Below are 26,348 nucleotides of genomic sequence, written 5' to 3'. Positions count from 1 at the left end.
TCCCTTCGCTACTCTTGCATCTGATACATTTTCGCTGTCTTTGCAAACTTGATGAGCCAATGTCACTGGCGTGGCAGCCTGTTTCTGCGCAAGGCAGAGAAGCCTAGTGAGGCAGGACTTGTCCTGAGTGTCCATCAGGCTGTGCAAGGTGCTCAGCTCAGGTCTGCCTGCACAGGGCTCCCTCCTGTGAAAGGGCGGGAGGGGTGCTTGTTCAATGTATGACCTGTTCTCGTCAGTATCCCCTCAGAACATCCCTTCCAGCCGACTGTACCGAAGTCCTTCCAAGTCCAGCGTTCGTTCCTCTGTAGACGGGTGTTTGCCTTTCTCTACTCTTAGCCACACTCCTGCGGATCACACTTCAGTTCTGCCAGCTCCTTGTGTCTGTTGTGTCTCAGCAGCTGATCGCTTTCCTCACTCACTGGTCTCCGCTGAGAGAGGAAAAGGTGGGGGCGGGCACCTCAGAAAAGAGAGGAGGGAGTGGGGGAATGCAGGCAGTTGAGGACAATCTTTGCTGAGAGTTGATGGTGTTGTCACCAGGGCACAGCAGGGGATGGATAGTCTCTGTACTCGAGGTGCTTCAGTTGGGGGCGGTGGGGAGACAGGTATTAAACACACTCCACACACAAGAAGGTGGCGATGATGGGGGAGCACCTCGACCAAGAGGAAACAATGAAACCAGACCCAGCCCTAAGCATGTCTGGCAGATGACTGAGACCTGTGCCAGTGGGCGGGTCCCTCTCGGGAGCTGTGGTTTCAATATGACAGCGTCTAGAGCTGCACCGTCCAATGCAGTCGTCACTGGCCACCTGTGGCTATCGAGCACTTGAACTACAGCTCGTCTTGTAATGGCAATTGAAATAAACATGATATACCAATCAGATAGTAATTATAGACGAAGGTATACTAACAAACTCATAGAAGATGCATGTGTTAAATGTTTCCTTGTATTTTGTATCAGCAGGTGCAGCTCCTGCTCAACCGGGGAATGGTCCTGACTGCAAGAAATTGGACCAGCGGCAGCGACTCATATTGGAACCAGCAGAAACGCTGCCTGTGCCTCCTGTTTCCCGATGTCAGCGGTGAAACTGCACAATGACACAGCAGGAGAGAACACTGAAGCCACCGTGAGCAGAGCTGAGAAACGGCACGTGGGCAGAAATTCCTTCGTTCCCCGCTTCCCAAGTTTACCTACGTGCCCCAGCCCAGACGCCTGAGCTTTTGAGATGGTTTCAGAGGCACAAGCCTCCTGTCTTCTCAGGTCTGTCGACACCTGAATAAACCTCTTTCCTTTTTTTGAAACTTTTTTTCAAAAAAGATTTTGTTTATTTATTTTTAGAGAGAGGGGAAAGGAGGGAGAAAGAGAGGAAGAGAAACATCGATTGTTTGCCTCGCCCGCCCCCAACTGGGAATCTTGCCTGCAACCCAGGCGTGAGCCCTGACCAGGAATCGAAACAGCAGTCTTTCGAACCAGCAAACTTTCAGCTCACAGGCTGCTGCTCAATCCACTGAACCCTCTTTTTTTTTTTTTTTTACCAGCACTCATCTCACGAGTTTGGCTTTCGTTGTGGCAGACAGCCGAACCTTGGTTTCGGTTACAGTTTCAATAGCAATGCGATGTAACTGTAAAATACTTAGCAGGTTTTTAAAAAAATTAGTATGGAAACGGAAATGTAATATCTCAATAATTTTCCGTTAATTAAATGTTGAGATGATAATATTTTTGGAAGTATTGGGTTTAATAAAATTGGGAAGCCCTTAATGTAGTCCAAAAATGACTCCTCAGTTCCAAAGCCTGGCTGAGGGTCTGACTTAGAAAGCCATCACTAGTTCAGGGTGGGGAACGGAAGTCTGCAACAGCAGTAGCTCAGGGAATGAGGCCTGAGAGCCCAGCTTCAACATTCTTTTCACGGATACACTCTGACTTCAGCCCTGTTTTCTCATTTTTAACACAAGCCGAGAACATGCAGCTCACAGGCCCATGGGCTGAAGATCAAAAGGGCTCCTGACTTACTTGTATACTGCCTGTCTGGCACAGGGCCTGGACTTTGCTGCCCCAGCCTGGGCCAGCAGTTCACATGACAGCCACAAGGGGTGCCCCAAGACTTCCACTGAACAAATGGTCCACCGAACCAACAACCCCAGTCGTTCCTTTGCCTTGCCTGCTGCTCCACCAGAGCCAGAAGGAAAGCGCTGTAGGAAGGAGCGATGGCTGCCCACCCAGAGTCTGCCCAGAGCCCTCGGCTCCAGTTCAGTGAACTGGAGAGAAACAGCGGACACTACAGGGAGGTAAATTTCTGACCTAGGGTGGACTCCCTGACCACCCACCCACCCTACCAGCTGAGCAGCCTGCAGCTACTCCTCTAACTTCTCTAGGCCTCCGTTTCCTCGCTGAAAGGGAGCTCATGCAGGTGCCAGTCAACCGCGGTCTGAGCTGCGCATGCACGCCCGGCTGCCCTGTCCATTTCTCTCCCGTCCCAGGCCCCCAACGACGACTCTTCTACTCTGTTTCTCTGAGCTCCGTGTTTTTAGATCCCACCTATAAGTGAGATCATAGAGTGCTTCTCTTCCTCACGACTTTGCATATGAAGTACAGATGGGTTTCATGTTCCTTTCAAAAAATACTAATAAACACACATGTGGGCTTTACAATATGACAACATGTTGCCTAATTCACATCCTCAGGGCTTCATACAGAAAGATGTCACGATCCAGGAACTCTGGCTGTTGCTGGATGTATGATTACAACAAATGTTGGCTTCTTTGTAGGACCCAAATGCACGTTTAAGCTACAGGACATATTCTGGCTTCAAGGAAATATACCCTTTTATCCTCTTTTGCAAGCAGGTTCAATTGGGTGACACTGTTGATTTACAAAATCTTGATCATGAATCTAAAGTACTTTTGAAAAGGGAATTGTAAGCCAATTTTCCATGTAAGCTTTTCAAAGTATGGAAAGATGTGCCTCCTTGAGCCCAATTCATTTTTGAGAATATTCCAAATTTTGTCTGAAGTGAAAACTCTCACAGTACTGAAATAACCCGAAATAGGCCTGTTTACCATGTAGAATGTTGGACACTTTGAAGCAAGTCTGGCGTGAACATGGGGATTTTTCTTTTCTTAAGATTTTATTTATGTATTTATTTATTTATTTATTTATTTTAGAGGGAGGGGAAGGGGGGGAGAAACGGCAATCAGTGTCTCTTGTAGGTGCACTGAAAGAGAGCTTCTCGCTGTTACAATCTGTTTTTCCAGTATTTACCTATAGCTACAGCGACAGCTACAGTTTCGTATTGTCCCAGGTTTCAGTGACAATATTTCACATATTTTTTAGATTTTACTTATTTATTTTTAGAGAGAGGGGAAGGGAAAGAGAGAGAGACAGAAACATCAATGTGTGTTTGCCTCTCACGCGCCCCCCCCACTGGGGACCTGGCCTGCAACCCAGGCATGTGCCCTGACTGGGAATCGAATCGGTGGCCCTTTTTGTTTGCAGGCCAGCACTCATTCCACTGAGCCACACCAGCCAGGGCTAATTAATTCATTTATTTTTAATCTTTTTTAATTACCACACCCTTGTCCATGTCCATGGGTCATACATGTATTTTTTTTGTCTAAACCCTTCACCTCCTTTCAACCAGCCCCCACACCCCCAACCCTTGCAGCTGTCAGCCTGTGTTACATGTTTCTGTGGCTCTGGTTCAATTTTCTTGAATTTGTTAAGACTTAGTTTGTGTCCTACCCCGTGGTCTGTCTTTGAGAATGATCCGTGTGCACTTAAGAAGCATGTGTATTCTGGTGCTTTGGGGTGAAATGGTCTGTAAATATCAATTAAATCCATTCGATCTAATGTGTCATTTAAGGTCACTGTTTCCTTGTTGACTTTTTTCTGGAAGATCTGTCCAATGGTGACAGTGGGGTGTTAAAATCCCCTACAATGATTTTATTGCTGTCAATCGCTTCCTTAAAATCCACCAAGATCTTCTTTATATATTTAGGTGCTCCTATAGTGTGCTCATATATGTTTATAAGGGTTCGATCCTCCTGTTGGAGTGATCCCTTCAGTATTATGTAGTAAGCTTCTTTGTCTCTTTTTATGGCCTATGTTTTGAAGTCTATTTTGTCAGATATAAGTATTGTTACCCCAGCTTTTATTTGTCTCCATTTGCATGGAATAGTCTTGTCCATTCCTTCACTTTCAGCCTGTGTAGATCTTTTGCTCTGAGATGGGTCTCGTGTAGACAGCATATATATGGGTTGTATTTTCTTATCCATTCAGCTACCCTATGTCTTTTGATTGGAGTATTTAATCCATTGACATTTAAGGTTATTATCAATAGGTACTTGTTCATTGCCATGTTGTTCCTTTATACTTCTCTTTCTCTATTACATTTTCTTCTTAAAGCAGTCCCTGTAACATCTCTGACAATGCTGATTTGGTGTTAATGAACTCCTTTAGCTTTTTTTTCTTTTGTTTGGGAAGCTCTTTATTTTGCCTTCAATTTTTAAATGATAGCCTTGCTGGGTAGAGTAGTGTTGGTTGCACATCCTTGCTTGTCATTACTTTGAATACTTCATGCCAGTTCCTTCTGGCCTGAAGTGTTTCTGTTGAGAAATAAGCTGTTAGTCTTATTGAAGCTCCCATGTAGGTAATTGACTGTTTCTCTCTTGCTGCCTTTAAGATTCTCTCTTTGTCTTTAAACTTTGCCATTTTAATTATAATGTGTCTTCGTGTGGGCATCTTTGGGTTTAGCTTGATTAGGACTCTCTGTGCTTCCTGAACTTGTGTGACTTTTTCCTTCACTAGGTTAGGGAAGTTTTCTGTCATTATTTTTTCAAACAGGTGTTCTATCCCTTGCTTACTTTTTCTCCTTCTATTATCCCTATGATGTAGATATTGTTGTTTCATGTTGTCCCAAAGTTCCCTTAAATCATCCTCGTTCTTTTTAAGTCTTTTTTCTTTTTGTTGCTCTGAGTGGGTGTGTTTTTCTACCTTGTCTTCCAATTCACTGATTCAATCCTCTGCTTCATCTAGCCTGCTTTTAATTCCTTCTAGTGTGTTCTTCATTTCAGATATTGCAATCTTCATTTCCAACTGGTTCTTATTCATGGTTTCTATGTCCCTTTTCATGATGATGTTGTTCCCACTAAGTTCTATGTAGTTCTCATTAAGTTCCTTGAGCATCTTTATAACCATTACTTTGAACTCTATGTCTAAAAAATTGCTTCCCCCAATTTCATTTAGCTATTTTTCTGGAGACTCCTCCTTGTCTTTCATTCGGGGATTGTTTCTTTGTCTCCCCATTTTAGTTGACTCCTTTTGTTTGTTTCTGCATATCTTATCTGCTTTGACTCCCTGGCTCATGGGGTGGCCTTATGTGGTAGGAGTTCTATGGGACTCACTGGTGTAATCGCCTTGATCTCCTGAGCTGGATGCTCTAGGAATACCCCTTGTGTGGTTATGTGGGCTTTCCTGTTGTATATGGGCCTTGATTGGTTTTGGCCCATTTGTTGGTGGGTTCTCCCCTCCAGGTGGCTGACTGAGAGACTCCACCTCCACCACATCTTGTGCACTGTCATATAGGTGCTGACAGGACAAGGCAAAACAACACAGAAAACAAAACTCACACAAATAAAAAAACAGCAAAATCAATGGAAAAAGAGCAAAGAATAATATAAGTGGAAAGAGAAATAAAGTATTGTAAGAAAAAAAAAACACAAGAAGACAAAAAAAAGGAAAGAAAGAAAAATGACTAGGAGTGGATTGAGGAAGGAGAACCAATAAGAGTAAGGAATAGAAACAAGGAATCACCACAAAAGAACAAAGTATGAAAAAAAAAAATTTAAAGTATAAGAAAATGAAGGAAGAAAGCAAATTGGAGTAAGAATAGGGAAGAGTAAAATAGGAGATTTGAAGGAAAAAAATAGAGAAAAATAAGAAAATGTTGAAGAAAAAGAAAAATGATAAAAAGCTATGCAAAAACAAAAATAACAAAAATACTGGTAATAAAAAAGAATAAAGTAGAATTTGTCTAGCCGAGTTTAGTGCTTGCTTGCTGGGTTCTCCTTCTGGATACCAATCTGATGCAGTCTGAAGCTGGCGTAAGCCAATGTCAGATGTTGTCTGACATTGTAGCTCTGACTTGTAGGTTAGAGCTACAGGCTGACTTGTAGCTCTAGGCAGCCTGTTCGAAGCTACAAATGATCCATAGCTGTAACTATCTCCTTTGGGTTTGGCTGCACCCAGGATGGGCCTTGCTGCTCTGAAAGGCTGGCTTTCTATGAGCACAGAGCCCAAGGGTGGGTCAACTAATGACCCAAGTCACCACGGGATCCACCATTACAGGTCAGGAAGTTCAAATCCTGACTTGACCATTTTCCAGCTGTGTGTGTGGCCTAGGACCCATTGCTTTTTTCTCATGTCACCATCTGAAATGGAAATAATAACACCTATCTTGAAGGTGAAGGTCAAAACTCAATATGGGCAATGTACCCAGCACAGCCAGGCATGGAGAAACACTTGAGATACATTGGTCCCTTCCCTTTTATTCCAGCATATTTCCCTCACATCCCTCCAACACCAGTGTATCTTTCTAAAACTATTGTTTTCCTCCTGTTACTCCCTAACCCCAGGCTTAAACAGGAGATGCAGAGGAGTATCCTGAGTAAGAGCGTAGGCAAGGGTTTCTCAACCTTTTTTTCATTATCATCCCTCAGTAAGTCTTTTTAGACGTTACATTCTTAACCACGTCTCATGAAATTTTAACAACATGGGGCCGTCTATCTGTTAATGTTCTGTATGCATAGCTGTGCTTTAGAGGTAAAGCACAAGAACCATCATTATCCCCTTTGGAGGCAGTGTTACCCCCACTAAGAATGTGCAGCATTGACCGTGAAACCTAGATGCTAAATTGCAGTCCTGGCTCTGCCACATATGAGCTGTGTGGCCTTGAGCAAGTTACATAACCTCTCCTTGCCTCAGTGTGCTCACCTGTAAAATGAGGATAATAACGTTACCTGCTTCTGGGGTCATTGGGTTACGTGAAGTCCCGTGCATAGAGAACTGAGAACACTGCCTAGCACGTAACCCTGCTGCGTAACGGTTTGCTATGGTCATTCCCAATGCTCCCCATGACCTGGCACTCAAGGCAAGATCATTTCCTTACTTCCCTTTGCTGTGTCTCTCTCACATAGCTTTACTCAAGCCAAGTCTCCAGTCCGCACTGCGGGGGCTGGTCCCACTATCCTCACAGCTTCTCTGCAGTGGCTTTTGCCTCTAAACCAGCCTAGCAGGTCCTCATCCCTGCACCCAGCAGAAACCAGGCCATTGTCAGCAGTTGTTGTCTCACTTGGAAGAGAAATGGCGGGTGGCAAAGATTTTGTAAACAAGTGTAGGGGAGAAAAAAAACAATTTTTTGCCCTCACTGGCTTTAGCCAATTTTCCCAGGATCCCATCTGCAGGCTCTGAGCAAGTGGGCTGCCTCACAGGTCTCCCCTGTGTCACCAGGAACTGTAGGGCCAGAAAAATCATTTTCCCTCCACCCTTCTTAAAGAAGTTCTTCTTAGCTGAAACCCCATAGTGAAATACAGATTCAAAAGAGAAAAACAAACAGAAGATTATTAACATCAATACCTCATATATACATGGGAGATACCCAGAGAAACATGGCCTAGGACCCATAGTCACTCCTCAGGGGGGCTTAGAATTCAGGCTTAAATACCAGCTTAATGGAGAGAAGGCGGAGTGAGGGTAAATGATGTTTAGAGAAGATGAACGGGCCATTAGAAGGACAGATGAGAAGTCTGATAGTTTGTGACCGAGTTGTCTGGGTGTGGTGCCAACTTCCAGTCTCTTCTACAACAAGAGTCAATCTTCCTGGTCGATGTAACTCCGTGGGCGGAAGTTTATGACAATTGAGTTCCTTTCGGAGGATCTGCCTTTAGGCAGCTAGGAGGAGTTCAGAGAGCCTCTCCCTGCATTTGCTGTTTTTTAAGTGCCTACAGCTCAAAATCATCAATATGCCAAAGTGGTGTATTTTAGAGGTGGCATAGTCTGCTACCCTTCATAAGGGACACCACAGACAAAGGGTGGGGCCAGAGGGGCTGGGAAAATGAGGGATGAGACTGGTGAGTTGAGTGTAGTCCCTATAAACCAAAAGGTCCCTGGTTCGATTCCTAGTCAGGGCACATGCCAGGGTTGCGGGCCAGGTCCCTGGTTGGGGGTGTGGGAGAGGCAATAGATAAATGTTCCTTCTCACACATCAACATTTCTCTCCTTCTCTTTCTCCCTTCCTTCCCCTCTCTCTAAAAATAAATAAATATAATTTTTTAAAAAAGACTGGTCAAAGGAATGGGGCAGCATGCAGAATGAGAGGACTGGGGAGGGACGCACAGGGACCCAGGAAAGAAAAGGTGCCCAGGGCAGAGCCAGAGCCGCCTTCACGGCGGCTGGAGGAGGCGGGGCAGGAGTGGGAAGGCGGCCGAGTGCCCCAGCATGCAAAGCCCCAGCCACTCTTTCCTTGGTCACTTCTCAAGGTGGTATTTGTAGTCTGAGGGTGGAGGCAAGGTCTCCCTCTGCTCCAAAGTTCAGGCTTGTTCACTGCTTGCTCTAAAATGCCCAGTGCCCAAGCCCTGAGTTCCTCTCTTATCATGCATCCTCCTTCGTGTGCAGGTGTCGGCCTGGCCCACTGCGTCACCCTGCGGGATTGGGGAGGAAAGGGAACTGACACAAATAGGCTGCTGGCTGGGCCATGAGTCAGAGTCCTGTCTTCTACCAACATCTGTGCAACAGGAAAGCCTTAGCTGTTACCTTCCAAGGAGGGTATGGTTGAATCCCAAGCCTGGTAGCCTGGTGAGAAGGGAGATGCGCTGGCTGGGAGATGCTCTGGGAGGTGCCGGGGTTGCTTGCAGTAAGTGGGAACCTCCAAGGGGAGGGGATCACGTCAAGGCCATGCTCACAGGCCGAGACTTGAACTATAGTGAGCAGAGCCCCTGGAGCGTTTAAGTCAGCAGTTTGGGTTCTAGAAAGGGTTCCCTGGCCTTGGGGTGGAGAATAGTCACTGGGGTGAATGACAAGAGGTGTGAAGGACACGGAGGGGCATCGGAGGCCATACAGGCCCCGCTGGACACAGAGACGTGGGAATGAGATCTCAGAGGTAGCCACTGACAGGGTGTAGGTGAGGTTGTCCCCGAAGAGTATGTGACCAGAGGAGAGGAAGGGTGTTGGCCACATTCCAGAAAGGAGCATTCAGGGAAGTAGGAGGGGAGTCAAAGGCACCAAGACCAGGGACGAACAAAGGAAGGAAAGCAGGGGTGGGCTTCCCCAAACGCCAGCTAGTCCTCGAGCCTGCGGCACTGCAGTCCCAGCCCACAGCTCTATCTGGGCTGGCCGGGACAGGACTGAGGAGGAAGCACGGTGGAGAGCATACAGGATGCCCCTGACCTCAGGAGACCACAGCGACCAGAGCGAAGGCAGTGCAGGGGTGCAGGCAGCCAGGTGGGCAGGGAGGAGCCAGGGAAGGCTTGGGAGGGATCATGATCATTTCATCAACGTGCACGGAGGGCCTCCTGGGGCCAGACCCTGGCTAGGCCCTGGCTCAGGGACAGACCAGAAGTAGTATTTGCCTTGAACATGCATCAGGCTGGTGAGGCCATGGTGCTAGAGAAGCACATTGCCTCGGAACAAGTGGACTGGGACAGGGTGCAGGAATGTGCCCTGGAGGAGTCAGGTCCCCGCTGGGCACCCATCCAGCTTTGGCAGTGGCGGCAGTGAGAGATGGCATGGCAGGGATCCCAGCCGGGTTGCCTATCATGTACGTAACTTGGGGTAACTTGGCAGAAGGGTAGAGGGAGCCACCAAATGCCTTGAAGGAGAGAGGTGCATAAAAACTTAATTATTAAGCATCTACCAGGTGCCAGGCACTGACTAGGTGCTTCCTGTGCCAACGTTTGTCAAATTCAATGCTCTTACCAATCTCTGAAGAATTTCACAAAAATGCAGAGTCAAATTTAGTTGGTCTAGGGTGAGGCCTGGGGTGCTGCATTTCCAATAAGCTCTCAGCTGGGACCACACTGTAACGAGGAAAGCTGCAGCTCAGTGAGTCTGCACCCCGATGCTGTCCGGTGACTAAAATGGGCTCCCTGCTTTGCACAGGAAAATGATGCTTCGTGGGTTTTCTCGGCTTGCCTAAAGGCACGCCACTAAAGAGAGCTGCACTGTCCCCGCCCTCCACCCATGTTTGGGTAAAAAACACAGCCCCCAAATCATCTGTCCCTGCAGCCCCCTCTTGGTCTGCCCCCAGGCTCGGGTGGTCTAGATCCTTCTGTGATCAGCTGGCCTCCAGCCTGGGCTTTCAAGGCTGCCTGAAGCAGCATCTAGACATAACCTACCTCACAGGAAACCAGACACTATTGGTTAACTTTGCACATAAAGATGCCCTCAGTGGGAAAGAAAAGGGAAATGCTCTCTGGCAGAGTCTGCGTGGGACAGGGTGGCTGATTGGCACATCCAGAGGTTCCCTTCCCAAGCCCAGCCCAGGTAGGAGCAGAGGACTCGATCAGCACCTGTGGGTGTGTGGGGTGGGGCACTGGGGTCAGAGGTCAAAGTGGGGTAATGATGCTGGTTTGCTTTACATGCCAACAAGGGAGACCATTTACCTGAGGATGTTCCAGCTTACATGTTCAAGGTGCTTAAGGAGTTGGTGGGGCGGGAGGGCATGAGTGATTAAATCATTTATGATTTTCTCAATGTGATAGAATATGACCACATGCATTAATAAGTGCATGGAGAAACGCTCATGATTTGGGATTAACTAAAAAAAGCAGCAGCATTTAAAAGTGCATCTGAATGATATTATAGAATTATTGTTAACTTTTTACAGTAAGAAATCATGTGGAAGTTGTTGTTTTATTTTTTTTAAGAAAGGAGTCCTTCTTTTAGAGACTCACAATGAACTGTTTATGGGTGGCATGCTATGGTGGCTGGATCCATTTTTAAACAATCCAGCAGGACGCGAGTGGGGAACGGATGAAATGCTGACCGAGAGAGCTCGGTGTTGAAGCTGGCAGAGGAGTGCATGGGGGTTCTCTCTGCATTTGTGTATGTCTGAAAGTTTATAATAAAAGTAAAGTTTTTATAATAAAAACAGCACCTGCCTTTAAATATGCTTCCTATGAACATATGAATATAAAAACATGCATAAAGATTGATTTAAAAAGCTAACAGCTAGCTGTGGTTGAGTCTGGGAAGCTAAATTATAGGTAGTTTTGTTTTTCCCTTTTATTTCCATGCATTTTCGTGTACCTATCTTTTTATAAAGAGCACCCATTGCATTTCTAATGAAAACAACTTTAATTAATAAATTGCTGGCACAAGCGTGATGCTCAATATTGCCATGCACTGGTATAATCATGGCGAGGACACTCGGGTTCAGGACCTTTGTGTCGTTGGAAAGAAGGAGCTATGAGTGGGCTCCGTGAGATTCCTCCTCGCTAGCAGGCTGACCAGGCTCTTCCCCACGCCCTTGGGAAGGGAGACCTACTATGTGTCCGCCACATGCCAGCCATACCCCGGCTCGACAACTGTCATTTTCCCCACTTCACAGATGAGGGTCCGGGGGAAACAGCTTGGCTTTGGAACAAAGCTCTGGCTCTGCACTTGACCTTGCTAAGCCTCAAGCCCCGCTTTTAAAATGGAGATCAGCCAGGAGTTGATTTGAACCAGGTGATGGGTCCAGGTTGAGTTTCTGTGAAGATTAAGGCGTGGTATATAAAATTCCAACCACATTTCCTGGCCCATATTTGGTGCTCAAGAAACAATACGTTTTGGCATTGTGGGAAACTGAGGCTCAGGAAATTTGTGCAATTCAAGATCACTGGCTGCTTCCGAGTGAGGATGTGAGAGGCAGGAGAGGAAGGGACGTGCCAGTGCTGACCCAGTGCAGGACCACCTCTATTCCCTCCCCACCCTTCCCCCACCCCGTAGGAGGCACCCCACCTCACCTCCGCCGGTCTTCAGAGGGGCAGCAGTGTCAGAGACCCCAGCCTCAAAAAACAGACTTCCGAGACCTGGGACATGCAGCTGCTCCTCCCCAGCCCAACCTCTGACCTGGGACGGAGACATCAGCTCCCCCGTTTTCATCAGGCTCAAATGGTTCCCCCTGACGATGTTTAGAAGCAGCACCTGCAGCAGACAAGCTCGGCAGGAAGGGGCACACCTGGTGTCCCACAACAGGTCACAGTTATGAGCCAGGCAGCATAGGCCAGGCCTCCGCTGACTTTTCCCAGGACTGGTCCTGATTCCCAGCAGCGCAGTCCGGGGATCCCGAGCACTTACATTCTCCTGAGCCCCCGAGTCTGCCCAGGAGCACCAAGGGAAGCCTGAGCCCGACCCTCACGCTGCCTGGCCGCTTTGGGGGCTCAGAGCGTGCAGGCTGCCCAGGGGCTAGAACTCCCGTGGCTCCCCAGACACAGGGAGCACTTCAACCCCCTCATCCTTAGGGCTGGCCAAAGCACAGCTGTTTTGGATTGTTAGCCTCGGGAGGAAGAAAACCTGTATTACGTCTCTTTAAATTTCTTCCCAGATCCCACCCCCTGCCTTTTTTTTTTTTTTTTTGCCTTTTCCTTAAACCTGTGTGTATAGTGAAACATACACTCAAAGAACAGTGTGCAGGTTAACAAATTACTACAAATGGAGACATCCAGGCCAGCCCCCAGCAGCCCCCACTGGTCTCTTCCTGACTACCTCCCGCCCCTCCCAGAAGTCACTACGATCCTGACTTTTGTGGTCATTACTCCTTGCTCGTTCTTCTACTTATACCCGCTAGATGTGCCCCGCTAAACTAGAGGATTACCACTGGGATGTGGGACACCTGGCTGCCCCTCCCCTGTATGTGCAGGCTCATGCAGCCATCTGCCTTTTGGTCCGTGTTTCCAAAATGTACCCATGTGGTCGGGGATGCAGACACACGCGCACAAATGTTGTTTGTGGTGGCCTCAAACTGAGTGGCCCGCTGTGCATTGCCACAGCCTGATGGCAGGCGTGGCGCACACAGATGGTGGCATCCTGGACAGCAGTGAGCAGGGACAGGCCACAGCCTCAGCGATGGCACAGATGAGACACTTCCAGAAGTGCTGAGCTAAATGCACAGACAAACGCAACATTGGTCCCTCTCTGCAAAGCAGTTATTGAGGGCAGCCCCACCAGACGTGGTTTCTAGTCCCATCAGCAAGAATCACGGTGATGCTACCAGTCTGTTACAACTTACAGAGTAGTCAATCAGCTCGGACAATTAAAGGGGGAGGTGGCCCAGAAGGGCGTGCTAGATGGGACACCAGTAACTTTTCTGGCCTGTTTCAAAGTCATTTATAATTTCTCCCTATCGTTCCTTAGCGTGGAATCTGAGACTACTCTGCCTCCTTGGTCTTGGCTCTCCTGGCATCTTTCCTGGACCCCTGCACTCAGGCTAAACTGGACTTTCCTGAATGCTCTGGGGACAAACCCGCCTCTTCTAACCCCCAGCATCTTCATGTCTTTCTGTTCCTAGCATATTCTGTCACACCCCCTCTGCCCAGCCTTGGTCCCAGAGCACCCCCACACCATGCTCAGATCCTCAGTGCCTTTGGCTTCAACCCCACCTGCCAGTTCCCATCTTTATCTCTGTCTACCTGGAAGCCCCTTCCAGCCTTTAAGACTCAGCGAAAACAGTCCAGTTCTTGGATTTCCCATAACTTTACTTTTATTCTGTTACGAAACAATAATAAGATTTTACAGAGACTATATCTTAAACCTTTCTACCTCCTCAGCATTTAGCAGAGTGCCTTGTGTTGGGGACATAGAGCCAAAAACAAACTCTTCTCCAGTCCAATCCAGGAAAACCTCTCCACAAAGAGAGTAGAGAGAGAAAACGCTTTTATTATTGAATAAGCATGAAACCAGAACAGGATGTATATCACTCGGCAACCCGCTAAGAGACTGTAAAGACAGAAAAGGAAAACTCTCACCCCTCATACAGCCAAGCAGATGTGACCCCTCACACACATGTTCTCAAGATAAACTAGCCTTCACGTAAGAAAACTTGTCAGTCACACACGGCTCACCCCAACTTCACTGCGGTAACTGCGGTCACCATCGCTGTTAGCTAATGGGCTCCAACCAGAGAAGAAATAAACTTCTCATATCGTTATGATCAGAGGTAGTTATGCAACCTGGGGCAGCACACCCCCGCTGCTAACTCCTCATGGAAGGGGGAGACCGGAGGGGAGGGGGCAGGGGGTGACTGTCTTTTGATGTTTGCGTTTCCAAGGGATGGCTCCCAGGTCCTTGAGGAAGACAGTCCTGAGTAATAAAGCTGACAGGAGAACCAATCACATTTCAGAAGGATGCATAACTCCATTCAAAGAAATGAGAGACTACTTACATGTTTTCTAAAGGAAGCATTCTAAGAAAAAGGAAGCAGGAGGATTCTCTTCCTTTATTTTCACAGGGAGAAATTTTTTCATGAAAATTGTTTTACTTTTTTTTTTAATGTCACCATACTTTAGTTAAGATTAGCTGGACACTAATATTTTAGCTCTTCCTGCATCCTAGGGGAGGATGTTAATTTAAAAGAAAAACAGCTGTCATTGTAAATGGGAAAAGCATCAGGTAGGACCTGATAAAACTCAGGGACCCAAACAGCTGGGGGCATGGGGTCAGGACCAGACGGAGAACCTTCCCATCTGGAACAAGTTGAAGTTCAAGACTTGTCAGGGCCTGAAATCAACTTCTCTAGCTTTCATCTGAACTGCTGGCTGGTAGTCTGCACGTCCAGAAGCTTCATGTCCCCTGGGTGGGCTGCTGGGCAGCCAGTTCTGTCGACACCAGGTCACACTTTCATTGACCCAGGACTCATGTTGCTCTTCAAAAATACTTCCTTCTTGCCCTGGCCATTGTGGCTCAGTTAGTTGGAGCATTGTCCTGTAGACCAAAAGTTCGTGGGTTTGATTCCCAGCCAGGGCACATGCCTGGGTCACAGGTTCGGTCCCCAGTTGGGTGCATATGAGAAAACAGCCAGTCTATGTATCTTTCTCTCTCTCTCTCTTTTCCCCTTTAGGAAGGAAGGAAGGGAGGGAGGGAAAGACTTCCTTCTGCTTGGTTCTTGTTGAAAAATTGAACATACCAGAGTAGGCCAGGCCCTTAGAGATGGCTCTGAAAAGCATCACAATATATTTGAAGGCAGAAAACAAGCCCCCTGTCCTCCATTTCCAGCCCATCGATTCACAGAGTGTCAAATACCAGAAGGTTCTAAGTCCAGAAGGCAGAACCCCAGGAAGAGTGCTCAGGCTCACTTCGCGGGCATCTTCTTTCCATGGGATGCTGGTTCCCGTTCCAGAGAAGCAGCCGACAGTAAGCCGTACATCTCCCCTCCGAGAGGGAAAGCCTCCTGCAGTGCCGGGGGAATGGAGAGACATGTCTGGGGTCAAATCTTGGCTCTGTGGCTCCCTTAAACAAGTTTCCCAAATCTCTCTGAGCAGCCGTCAATTAATTTGTTCAGGGGGGACGGTAATTGCTTCTCCTGTGGGGCCGTGGAGAGAATGAAAAGGGATCGTCTGTTCGGAGCATGACACCTAGCAGGCACCCAGGAGCGGCAGCCTCTTCGCCCTCTAACCAGGGGCTTTCTGAGGAAAACCTCGGTTCCGGAACAGCAGCGGCACAAAGGCATTCCCCCCGGGGAAAGCTGGGGTCAGGGCTCAAGCAGTTCTCTAGTTTCCTTTGCTCCAAAGGAAAAAGAAATTAAACCTCACGGGTTGTTGTTTTGTTAGTTTTTGTTGCTTTTTTTTTTTTATTAGACTGCACCTCAACCCGAGCTTTCACTCAAGGGCCTAAAAAGTCATAAACAGAGACCAAGGAGGGTAAACAAGCAAATACACAGAAGAAGATGCACTGGATCTAGCAAATTGTAAGCAGAACTGGAAACCAAAAGAAAGAGGGACACAACCTGAAGAGAACATTAGATAGAAGGAGACCAGGGATTGGGGCTACCTAAGGGAGGAAGTGCAGAAAAGGGAAGCTGATTGAAAACAGTGGGTAATGGTGACCAAAAAAAAAAAAGTTAAAAAAAAAAAAATGAGTGGGCTTGAGAACAGGAAGCAGACCAGAGGAAGTAGAAAAGGCTGGGCAGGGGAGGCAAGAGGGAGGTTCTTTAAAAGCTCAACACCGTTTAGTCAAATCTTGATGTAATGGAAGAGAGTGTGAGGAGGCCCGAGACCAGTCCAGAGGAGATTGTTCTTGCTGGCTTCTGCCCTAAGCTGTGCAGAGCAGCCTCGGCTGGCAGTCTGCATGAACTTCACCCTGGCATGCATCCTTCCCCTTGCAATTGTGTCCACGTGAAACCTACCTAGCTGAGGCTCACCTCATTGGACTCTGATGTCCTCAGGGACCAGGAAAGCCAGTGTCCAGCCTAAGTGGAAGCCCATTTGACCCCAAAACACCCCTTTGACCTCCCCTGAAGGCCACCCCCACGGACCAACCCTACTCCCATCTGCTGCCGGGAGGCCCTATCTCCAGTCTCGCCTCCCAATCCTGGATCCAGAAAGAAGAGGTCCACCCAGCTCAGGCTCACCCTTCCTAAAAAGGTCCCTTGATCGGGCTATCAGGTTCAATGGAATAATTCAGTGAAGGAGAAATCCCACCTACAGTCAGGTTTCTGATGCAAACGTTGCCCTCACATGCTCCAAGCCTGTCGTCTAGCAAGGCTGGGTTTGAACTGGCTCGAGGGCTCAGACAGACTGCAAATCCCCTTCCTAACCACGTAAAACCCCAGGCCACCCCCGAGTCACGCAGTCACAGCAGCAGCTGGGCCTTGACATCTGCACAGAAGAAGGAGCCGAAATTGCTCATGCTGGCATCTGTCTCAAGACCAGCTATGTCCGACAGCCATGCGCTAAAGGAGCGTGTCCAGATGAGTGACTGTGTTTTCTAAGCTGTTTTCTCTTTGGAGAGCTGGTGGGCCTGTGCTGTCTCCTGGAGCTCCGTATCGGAAGGCGGATGGGTCTCTTCTTTCACTCCTCTAGGCCTTTCATTCATTCTTTCGCTCATTCACTTACTCACTTGCTCATTCATTCATTCAACATGCTAGGGACCCACTAAGCTCTCAGAGATCAAGGGCCTCTGGCCCGTGATCAGAAGGACACCCATGTACCCTGTGAGCGCCTCTGGGAATGGGGCAAGTGAAGGCCTGCGGTTGCCACCACTCACATGGAACTCTTTGGGATGAAGGTGTAGGACACAATATTAATTCTTCTATAAGTGTTCCTTCCTGTGCATTTGCTCTGTGCCAGATCTCGCTCTCTGTTGAACAGTGGCCTACAGAGCTGAAGAGGACACCCACCGTTCTTCTCTTAGGAACCCATAGTCTTGGGACAGGGGAATGGGGTGCAATGCAAAGTTGGGAAAAAATTCTGAGGCTGGTTACATCTGGGCCCAAACTGCAGCCCTGCCACACGCCAGCTGTGTGGCCCTAAGTAAGTTGCTTACTCTCTCTGAGTGCATCTACTTTATCATGGACATAATAATCCTTTTATGTGTTGGCTACCATTTATTGAGCATGTACAACACACTGTTGTTATTATATTGGAATATTAGGCTTTGAGGAGCTCATTGAAAGCTGTATTCCTCCATCCCTTCCTCTGTATCACCATGTAGAATTACTCATAGCAAGACTCCAGCATGCTGAGTAAGCACCTACTATGTGCAAGTGCTGAGGCAGAGCAGTGGGAGCTGGGACACTTCTGGGGTCTTTGCTGGTAATGCTGAGCTACCAGCAAGCTGAACCCTCACCTGAGTGGACCCTCTGGATGGCAGGGAGTGGTCCCAAGCTAGACTGATGCCCCTGACTGACCAGTCTTACTTGCAATAAGCAGTGAGGCCAACAGTCAGGCACAATCACCCCTTCCCAAGCATATCTGAAATGGCATTTCATCTTAAGGATAAATGGGCACACGCCTGCGTTCAGTCCTTATTAAAGTCTTGGTCCATGTGAAGTCTTCCCTGCTGAGATGACAAACCCCTTCCAGGCTGAGACTATGCCTGCCTGATCTCTCCATGTGCCCCCTGCCGTGCTGAGCCCAGTGCCCATGGATGCTTTCTATGTTCTCGCTGAATGGATGCTGAACCCCTCCAACCAGGAATATCCCTGGCTTATTTGGTGTCTGGGCGCCAATTACAAAAAGCATCCCTGTGCATGTGGCTGCCCTGAGCCAGGGCCCTCAGCATGGTGAGGGGCTGCATTTGGACCTCCTTGCCACTCAGACTGGAAGTCAACTGTCTCTTTCTATCTCTACCGTCTCCCAGCTCTTGTCCTGGCCTCCCCTCCCTGTCATCACGAAAATCCCTGGAGCCATTCGGCAAGGCAGTGAATTAAACACAGGGCTTTCCCTTCAGAGCTGCAGAGAGAACTAAATAGATAATAATGTGGAGTGTTTGTCAGTGAGTCTGCAAGCTTAGTAAAAGCTAAGTAAAGCTTGGCTTGCTCCTTCTTCCTCCCACCCTCTCCCTCCACAAAAAAAAAATCTGTAAAGAAAACATTTTTTATTTCAGGGGAAAAATAATAAAATATCCTTTACAGACCAAATACCCACAATTGGGATAGGAGTGGAAGAAACATGAGAGTCCACAGGGAGCCTGGATGATTCCAAAAGTCCAAAGTGCTTCTGCTTTCTCACCTAATGTATTTACTAAGTGTCTGCTGTATGCAATGCACTGTGCCAGGTGCTCACTTCAAAACGGCATTGTGGGCAGTTATGGGCATGGACCCCAATCATGCAGGTGAGGAATGCGAGTCCCCGAAGTTCCAAGGTCACCCAAGGTCACTAGGTCAGAGAAGGCACACAAGGGATACCACCTCGGGAGAGCCCAAGTCTGTAGCCCTCACTCTCCCCGCCCATCACCTGCTCTCTCTCCTCAATGACCGAGGGACACCTGCCTGGAGCTTTATAGGAGGTCCCTGTGTGTAAGGCACAGTGAGTACCAAGAGTGGAAATCAAACCCAACTCACGCAAATTTGGCAAAATCAAGCCCATCCAAATGAACAAAGTTCCTGGGCTGCAGGATGGAGTGCAAGCACCCAAAAGCTACACCATGACTTCTGTCAACCTTGGCCTCCTCTCCAGGTCAGCATGCCGGCTCCTTTCACTGGGAGAAAGGGGAGGGAGAAGGATGTTTGCCCCAGGATCCCGAATTATGACCATCAAGGGCCTGACTGCACGCCCTCCCATTTGCATGTCTGGGAAGACAAGCATCTGCAACCGGCCACGGGCTCCAAGTAGCGACTCCTGTCTCCCCTGTCTCAGCTTGCACCATTCAAAACTGAGTTTCGTGTGATTCAACACGGTTGCATATCAGCCATTTTATATGGTTCAGCTGAAATGTTACTGATTAAGGTCACTGCCAGAGGTTCCTTTCTGAGAAAAAGGCCCTGCAGCCTAAAGCAAAGAAAGCATAGACTTTTGCTGGGGTTGAGAACTCCCTCCCAGCCCAAGACGGCCCAGGTCGGAGCCTTGGCCCACTTGGTCCTGGCAGAGTCTGGGTCAGACGCAGAAATGGGCCTGGATGCAAGGCAGGGTCCATCTCTGCATGGGTGGGTGGGCCCTCACCTTGGCACCTCACCAACTGAGTGAAGCCATCGTGAAAAGGAAGCAGAGGGGTGTGAAAACTCCCTTGGCTAAAGAAGTGTGAGCACTACTTTTAGTTGTGGTGGGGAGGGATTCAGTGACAACCAGGAGGTGTGCCCTGCCTATGGTTGGGGTTTCTGAGGTGCCTGTCTGTGGTATCACAAGGCAGAGCAGGAGCCCCGGGGACCAGCGTTCGTTCAAGGCTGCTCTTGCAGCCTCTGGAATGAATGAGGAGTGAGTCCTGGCGGGGAGGAGAGGGGGGATGGGACAGGTGTTACTTCCCAACCTGTGCAGAAATGCCTTCTCCTTCCATTTTTGCTCAGGAGGAAACAGGAAGTAAGAAGAGTGGGGAGGGCCGGCTGGAAGGAAAGTATGGGGGTGCTAATTATGAAGTGGCTGAGCCTCGCAGGCTCAGCAGGAGGAGCACAGCCTTTAATTGGGACCAAGTAGCCCTTTTGGCGGCTGCAGAGGCCTGGAGGACTGCAACACCTGCTCGTGTCGGGGGGCGATGGGATGACCCACCATCTGGGTTTGCTTAGAAGGCAGGGATTTCTGACAGGGGAGGCTTTCAGTGCTAAAACTGGAAAAGTCCTGGGCAAATCAAGACAAGGTAGTCACCGTACAGCAGGTGATTCTGTGGCTTTACCTTACGGAAGAGAAGGACTCGTTGGTTTTGAGAGGAAGAGGGAAAAAATGGCTCCCGAAAACAAAGAGGAGGGCTTCTGGGTGTGGGTCTGCTGAGGGCTCTGGAGAGTGTCTGGGGCCTCTCTCCAGTCTCAGTTTCTTGCAGGAGACATTAGGTCCAGAGGGCGGAAGAGGTGGGAATGAGGGAACAGGGTAGAGAATTGCTTTGGGAGGTTGGGACTAGAAGTGTAAATTAGGGCTACACCCCTCACCTCCTTGCCCACGGGCCTCTCTCCCCTATCCACACACTGGTACAGCTAGCTACTTTTGGAGAAACTTTGAAAAAAATATGAGAAAAACAAAGGTTTGTCTTGTGCTTCAAAAAGCTTAGATTCAAATGTTGGGCAACCCACTGAACAGGTGACTTTGGACAAGTCACTCTTGGAGACCTGGCTTCCTGTTCTGTCAAAGGGGTCAGTTACAGCCTCCATCGGAGATAGTCGTGGGTGGGGATACAACGAGACGGCATGTGTGACATTGGGAAATGTATTGGTTATACACCAACCAATATTTGTTCCTAACAGTGTGCCTATGTACAGAAACAGACAGAATTCCAACTTTGTTTCTCTGAGAACTCACGCCGTTCCTTGTTTTCCTTTCTGCTCCAGGCCCTCACCATGCCCACCCTCTTGCCTGAATCAGTTTCAGAAGCCTTTCAGTATGATGAGAATGCGGAAGCCTGTGATTTGGGGGGCGTCGTGGACTTCGGGACCACCTTCCTGCCCATCGTGTACTCCCTTGTCTTTGCCTTTGGCTTGGTGGGAAATTTGCTGGTAGTGTTTGCCCTCACCCACAGCCAGAAGCCCAAGAGTATCACCGACATGTACCTCCTGAACCTGGCCTTGTCCGATCTGCTCTTTGTAGTCACCTTGCCCTTCTGGATTCACTATCAGGTAAGGGAACAAGGCTTTCATAACGCTGTGTGCAAACTCACTACCGCCTTCTTCTTCATTGGATTTTTTGGGGGCATATTCTTCATCACCATCATCAGCATCGATAGGTACCAGGCCATTGTCCTGGCCGCCAGCTCCATGAACAACCGGACCGGGCAGCACGGCGTTGTCATCAGCCTGGGCGTCTGGGCAGCAGCCGTTCTGGTGGCAGCGCCCCAGTTCATGTTCACAAAACTCACAGAAAACGAATGCTTTGGGGACTACCCTGAGATCCTGCAGGGTATCTGGCCTGTGCTCCGCAACACAGAAGTAAATATCCTTGGCTTCCTGCTCCCCCTGCTAATCATGAGTTACTGTTACTTCAGAATCATACAGACACTGTTTTCTTGCAAGAACAACAAGAAAGCTAAAGCCATCAAACTGATCTTTCTGGTGGTCATTGTGTTTTTCCTCTTCTGGACACCCTACAACGTTATGGTTTTCTTAGAGACGCTCAACCTCTACAACTTCTTTCCTAGTTGTGACATGAAGCGGGATCTGAAGCTGGCCCTCAATGTGACCGAGACAGTTGCCTTTATCCACTGTTGTCTCAATCCCTTTATCTACGCATTTGCTGGAGAGAAGTTCAGAAGATATCTTCACCACGTGTATAGGAAATGCCTGGCTGTTGTGTGCGGCGGTTCCGTCCATGCCAGTTTCCCCGCTTCTGAATCACAAAGGAGCAGGAGGGAAAGTGTGCTGAGCAGCAATGTGACGAACTGCACCAGTGACGGAGATGCGTCCATAGCTCTCTGAAGAGATCCCCAAAGACCTGGTCCCTCCGGAGAGCCTGGGTCTCCCGAGTCTGACACTGAAAAAGGAGGACATTTTTTTTTTCTTTTTTACATGCAAGAAATAATGGGCTCAATTACCACCCCCACCCCAAACCACCTTAAGGTATTTTTGAAAATTGTGCTCAACATTTGAATGATAAAGGGTGGGCATGTCTCTTACTGCAAAAGTTGGGGCTTTTTTGTTCGACAAAAGTTTGACTCAGACTCGCTTAGCTAAAAAGGAGGGGGTGAGCATAGTTCACTCTGTGGCAACAGCAAGGGGGGGCTGAGCCCTCAGAGTGCACGGAAACTGGGCTTGAAAATAGCCAGAATTTCCCCTCTGACTCTCAAATCTCTGAGTGGTGACAGAGCGCCCAGACTCGCATAGCACAGCTTTGTCATCAGACAGGGACTGCGACCCATTCCTCCCTCTCTGGTCTCAAGTCAGAATTCCCAGGGAAGGGCTCCGATTGGCCAAGTTTGTATCAGATGCCCATCTCTGGACCAGGTGGTGGTGTCCATGGACAAGGGACTGATAAGATGGCAGTTTCTGTTCCAATCTTATGGCTAGAGGTTCAACAAGACATATTTACAAGAAGTTGGAGGGGTGGGTGCTGTCTTGATCACATAAAACAAGAGCTGCCCCCCAACTTTACCATGTGGCTGGCCCAGCCTTTCCTCCAATCACACCAGCCAGTCCACACTACTAGCCTCTTCTTCAATAGACTCCTTCTCTCATGTCCCCAAACCTACAGAGGTTCCCCATTACCAGAGGCCACTTGCCTCAAGTCCAAACTCAAATGCCTGGTGTCTGAGCCCCTCCATCATGTGGTCCCACCAAGAGATTCCCCATTACCTCCTCCTTTCAAAGGACTCCACTCACCCTGTCAGCCAGATGTCTTCCATCTGGCTTCATGTATCTTCACCTGCTCCTGGGCCCAAGGAGAGAAATAAAAAGAACCCCGGCCCAAACAGAGAAGGGTTTCCAATTCCAGCTCTCTATCGCTTACCCACTGGGTAGCTTAGGGCCAACTGAGCTTCAGTTTTCTCATCGGTACAATAGAGATAATGGTACTTTTCACATTGGTAGCATTGTTTCCAACATAAAGAACCAGCTACCAACTGTTGCAGGTTCCAACACTCTTGTATGGCTCCCAGACTTCAGCTTGCCCCCCACCTGGCACCGTGCTTAAAGCTGTGGCATTGACAGAGCCCCGAGGACCCTTCAGGTCGGCTGCACAGAGTAGCCCAGACACAGAGGAGGCTGGCTGTCAGTGGACACTCCTGGGTGCACAGCAGCCCCTCACCCCGGCCCAGCCCTCCACACTGCCTTGAACACTCCCTCCCAATCGTCTTGTGGCAAACCCCTGCCCGTCTGCAGATAACCACATCATTCAGGCCACTGCCAAGCTAAAGAGCCAGGGCTTCGAGAGCAGCTTTCTTTGTTCAGTAAACATTGAGAATGATGTAAAACTTTAAAGCTTGAAAAACAACTCTGATAATGCTAAAGAAAATGTCATCTACAGTCCAACCACACAGAATTGGCCTCTGCTCATCCAGAGCTTGTTCACACCCTCACGTGTTTAGAATTGCAGTCCTAACGCACAGTTTTGTAATCTGCTTTCTTTCTCTCAGCATTAGGCCACATGCAGCTCTCTGTTTCTCCGTAGTTTCGTGGTCATCATTGTAGAAGTCTCTGCCAGGTTGTGCGCTTGTTAAAGGCATTCGACTCACTGTTATACTTCCCATAACTCTTTAGCAGTATGTTTGTTTACTCAATGAGCAAAGAAAACATGTCCCATCCAGATCATGTACTATACATTCACACAATGGAATACTACACGGCAGAAAGAAAGAAGGAGCTCCTACCCTTCACGACAGCGTGGATGGATCTGGAGAGCATTATGCTAAGTAAAATAAGTCAGGTGGTGAAAGACAGATATCATGATCTCACCTGTAAGTGGAACCTAACCAATAAAACAAACAAGCAAGCAAAACAGAACCAGAGACATGGAAATAAAGAACACACTGAGAGTGACCAGAGGTGGGGGGGGTAATGGGGGAAAAGGGGAAGGGTTGTCAAGGAACACACATACAGGACACATGGACAAAGCCGAAGAGGGGTAGGATGCAGGGTTGGAGGTGGGGATGGCTGGGGTTGGGGGCAGTGGTGGGGGGAAAATGGAAACAACTGTACCTGAACAACAATTTTAAAAAATATTTAAAAGAATGTATATGTACGACCCATAGACATGAACTAAGGGGGGTGGGAATGCGGGTAGGAGGGGGCATGCAGGGCAGACGGGACTAAAAGGGGGTCAAAGGAAACAATTGTAATAGCATAATTAATAACATATATTAAACATTTCACTTACTTCTAATATTTACCAGATACATATCTGTGTGATTTCCTTCCTCTTCTTCAGTTATTTCCTTTGAGTAAATTCCACCCCACAGGGACAACGGGGTCAAAGGGCACGGGAACTTTTTAGCTGCTGACAGAAGCAGGTGAGAGCAGCCCATCACAAGACCTTTATTAAGTATATATCCTACGCAACTCGTGAGCGCAGATCCCGGGTTGTTCCAAAGACGAGTGAGACCAGGCCTCTGCCCGAGACGCTTCATCAGTGCTCCACGTTTAAGTGAGAGAAGTGAACAAATCAGCATAATTTGCATTAATTGGTAACAGGAGGGCAGTGACGCCTGACCGAGTGTGTAAGGGTAAGGGGCTCTGCAGGCGAGGGGATGGCACTCTAGAGCACGGGGACGGCACAGGTAAAGGCGGTGTGCGGGAGCCTGGGGCTCTGAAGAGAAAAGTGTGAAACTGAAAGGCACTGGGAGCGGGGTGGGTGCTGGGAACCTTCTGGAGCGTTGGCTCCAACAGCCAGTGAACGGAACTCTTCTCAGGTGCTCCCCAGGTTGCTCCATTATTACTTCATCCTCATTCCAGCTGTGGAATCACGAAACTTAATTAAATTGAAACTTATTTCTGGACTCCAAAGAAGAGGGAAAGAATTCCTTTGGCTGAGCAACAGAAGTAGAGGGACATACCGCTTTCATTTCTAGAAGAAAATTACGTGTGTATGATAAGAAACATGTAATTATTCAATTATGCTGCCTAAGACAGAACAGGGAGAAAGCAAGGAAGTTTGTTTAGAATCGAAACCCTGTGTAGCAATGATACCGGTGTCTGAGTAAAGGAGAGCACGTTTGAATGGAGCGGTCGGCCCTGGCACGCAACTGGGCAGGCACACCACCACTTCTGAGCTCCCGGCTTCCCAAAAGCACAGGGAAACGCGGACCCCAGAGACAGCAGAATCTGCAACGGAGTCCCAACGTGTTAACCCAGGGATCTTTCACAAGTTATTTAACGCCACTGATGCTCAGTTTTGTCACCTGGAGATAAGAATAAATGTAGTCCCACCTGCTAGGATTATGATGATGTACTAAGATTTTACCTCCCCAGTGCTCACAGCACAGGCCTGGCAAAGCAAGCTCAAATACCTGGTGGCAACTACTTTGAGCCTTTTTCTTATTCGATTGAAACTTTCCCGATGAGGAAACTCATACTAGCTCGCCTTTGCCTTCTTGCTTTTCTCAGTCCCAGAATCATAGAATTGTGGGGAGTCAGAGATAATTGGTGCCAAACCCGCATTTCGCAGGTAAGAAAAAGAAGGCTCAGAGAGCCTTCTGACTCTGGCCCAAAGTCACACAGCGAATTAATGAAACAGGTAGGTCCCTTGACTATCTGTCCACTGACTCTCCTCCCTCACTTTGGTAAAAACACAGACCAATCCTGCGGTGACTATAGTTAATGGTGCTGTAGTGTGTATTTGAACGTTGCTAGGAGAACAGATTTTAAAAGCTCTCACCACCGCCCCCCAAAAATGTAATTATGTGAGGTGAAGGATGTGTTAGCTGACCTTTGTGGTGACCATTTTGCAATATACACATAAAAAATCACTACGTTGTACACCTTAAACTTATACGTTGTCATATGTCAATTGTGTCTCTGGAGAAAGGAGCGGAGAACATGTAGGTGGGCAATGGAAATTCCCCAGAAAGAAAGTCTGCACGCAGATGACTTTGGCAGAAAGGGAGGCCTGCCTGTCAGAATTCAGAGTTTAACAGAATCGATCCACTCACAATGGCAGGTGCAGCCTGGGTGGTGTTGCCTGTGGCAACAGCTGTTCTGTGATATCAGTAGTATCTCTAATGAAAGATGGTCAGCAGACTCCGCAGCAAAGGATGCCAGGAATCCCAGGGGCCAGTGCTATCGGTAACCTGCAGCAGGACCTGGTTGGGTGAACAG

The 26,348-nt window shown here is 48.3% G+C and overlaps 1 protein-coding gene across 4 annotated transcripts; it reads left to right on the top strand.

Annotated features, from left to right (window-relative positions):
- The first annotated feature begins 8,694 nt into the window (after positions 1-8,694).
- On the top strand, positions 8,695-24,169 carry CX3CR1 (C-X3-C motif chemokine receptor 1). Of its 4 annotated transcripts, none has more exons than XM_045200176.3 (2): positions 8,695-8,848; positions 20,940-24,169. In XM_045200176.3, exon 2 carries the CDS (start codon positions 20,949-20,951, stop codon positions 22,017-22,019), a length of 1,071 nt encoding a protein of 356 aa, XP_045056111.2. In that variant the 5' UTR covers positions 8,695-8,848; positions 20,940-20,948; the 3' UTR covers positions 22,020-24,169. The 4 variants fall into 4 exon arrangements, with proteins under 4 accessions (XP_045056111.2, XP_024421895.2, XP_053786350.1 ...); XM_024566127.4 differs by lacking the exon at positions 8,695-8,848 and adding an exon at positions 10,351-10,534; XM_053930375.1 differs by lacking the exon at positions 8,695-8,848 and adding an exon at positions 15,277-15,382.
- The last annotated feature ends 2,179 nt before the right edge of the window (positions 24,170-26,348 follow it).

Source organism: Desmodus rotundus, chromosome 8 (assembly GCF_022682495.2).
Source record: "Desmodus rotundus isolate HL8 chromosome 8, HLdesRot8A.1, whole genome shotgun sequence".
In the NCBI taxonomy this organism is placed as follows: Eukaryota; Metazoa; Chordata; class Mammalia; order Chiroptera; family Phyllostomidae; genus Desmodus; species Desmodus rotundus.
Note: the sequence above shows the minus strand (reverse complement) of the source record. Positions and strands in the feature narration are given on the sequence as shown.

Excerpts from the sequence above, each read along its gene's own strand:
- CX3CR1 (XM_053930375.1), top strand. The coding sequence starts at position 15,350 with ATGCTGGTTCCCGTTCCAGAGAAGCAGCCGACA. Across the intron at positions 15,383-20,939 it reads TTCCAGAGAAGCAGCCGACA|GCCCTCACCATGCCCACCCT; the intron begins GTAAGCCGTACA and ends TTTCTGCTCCAG.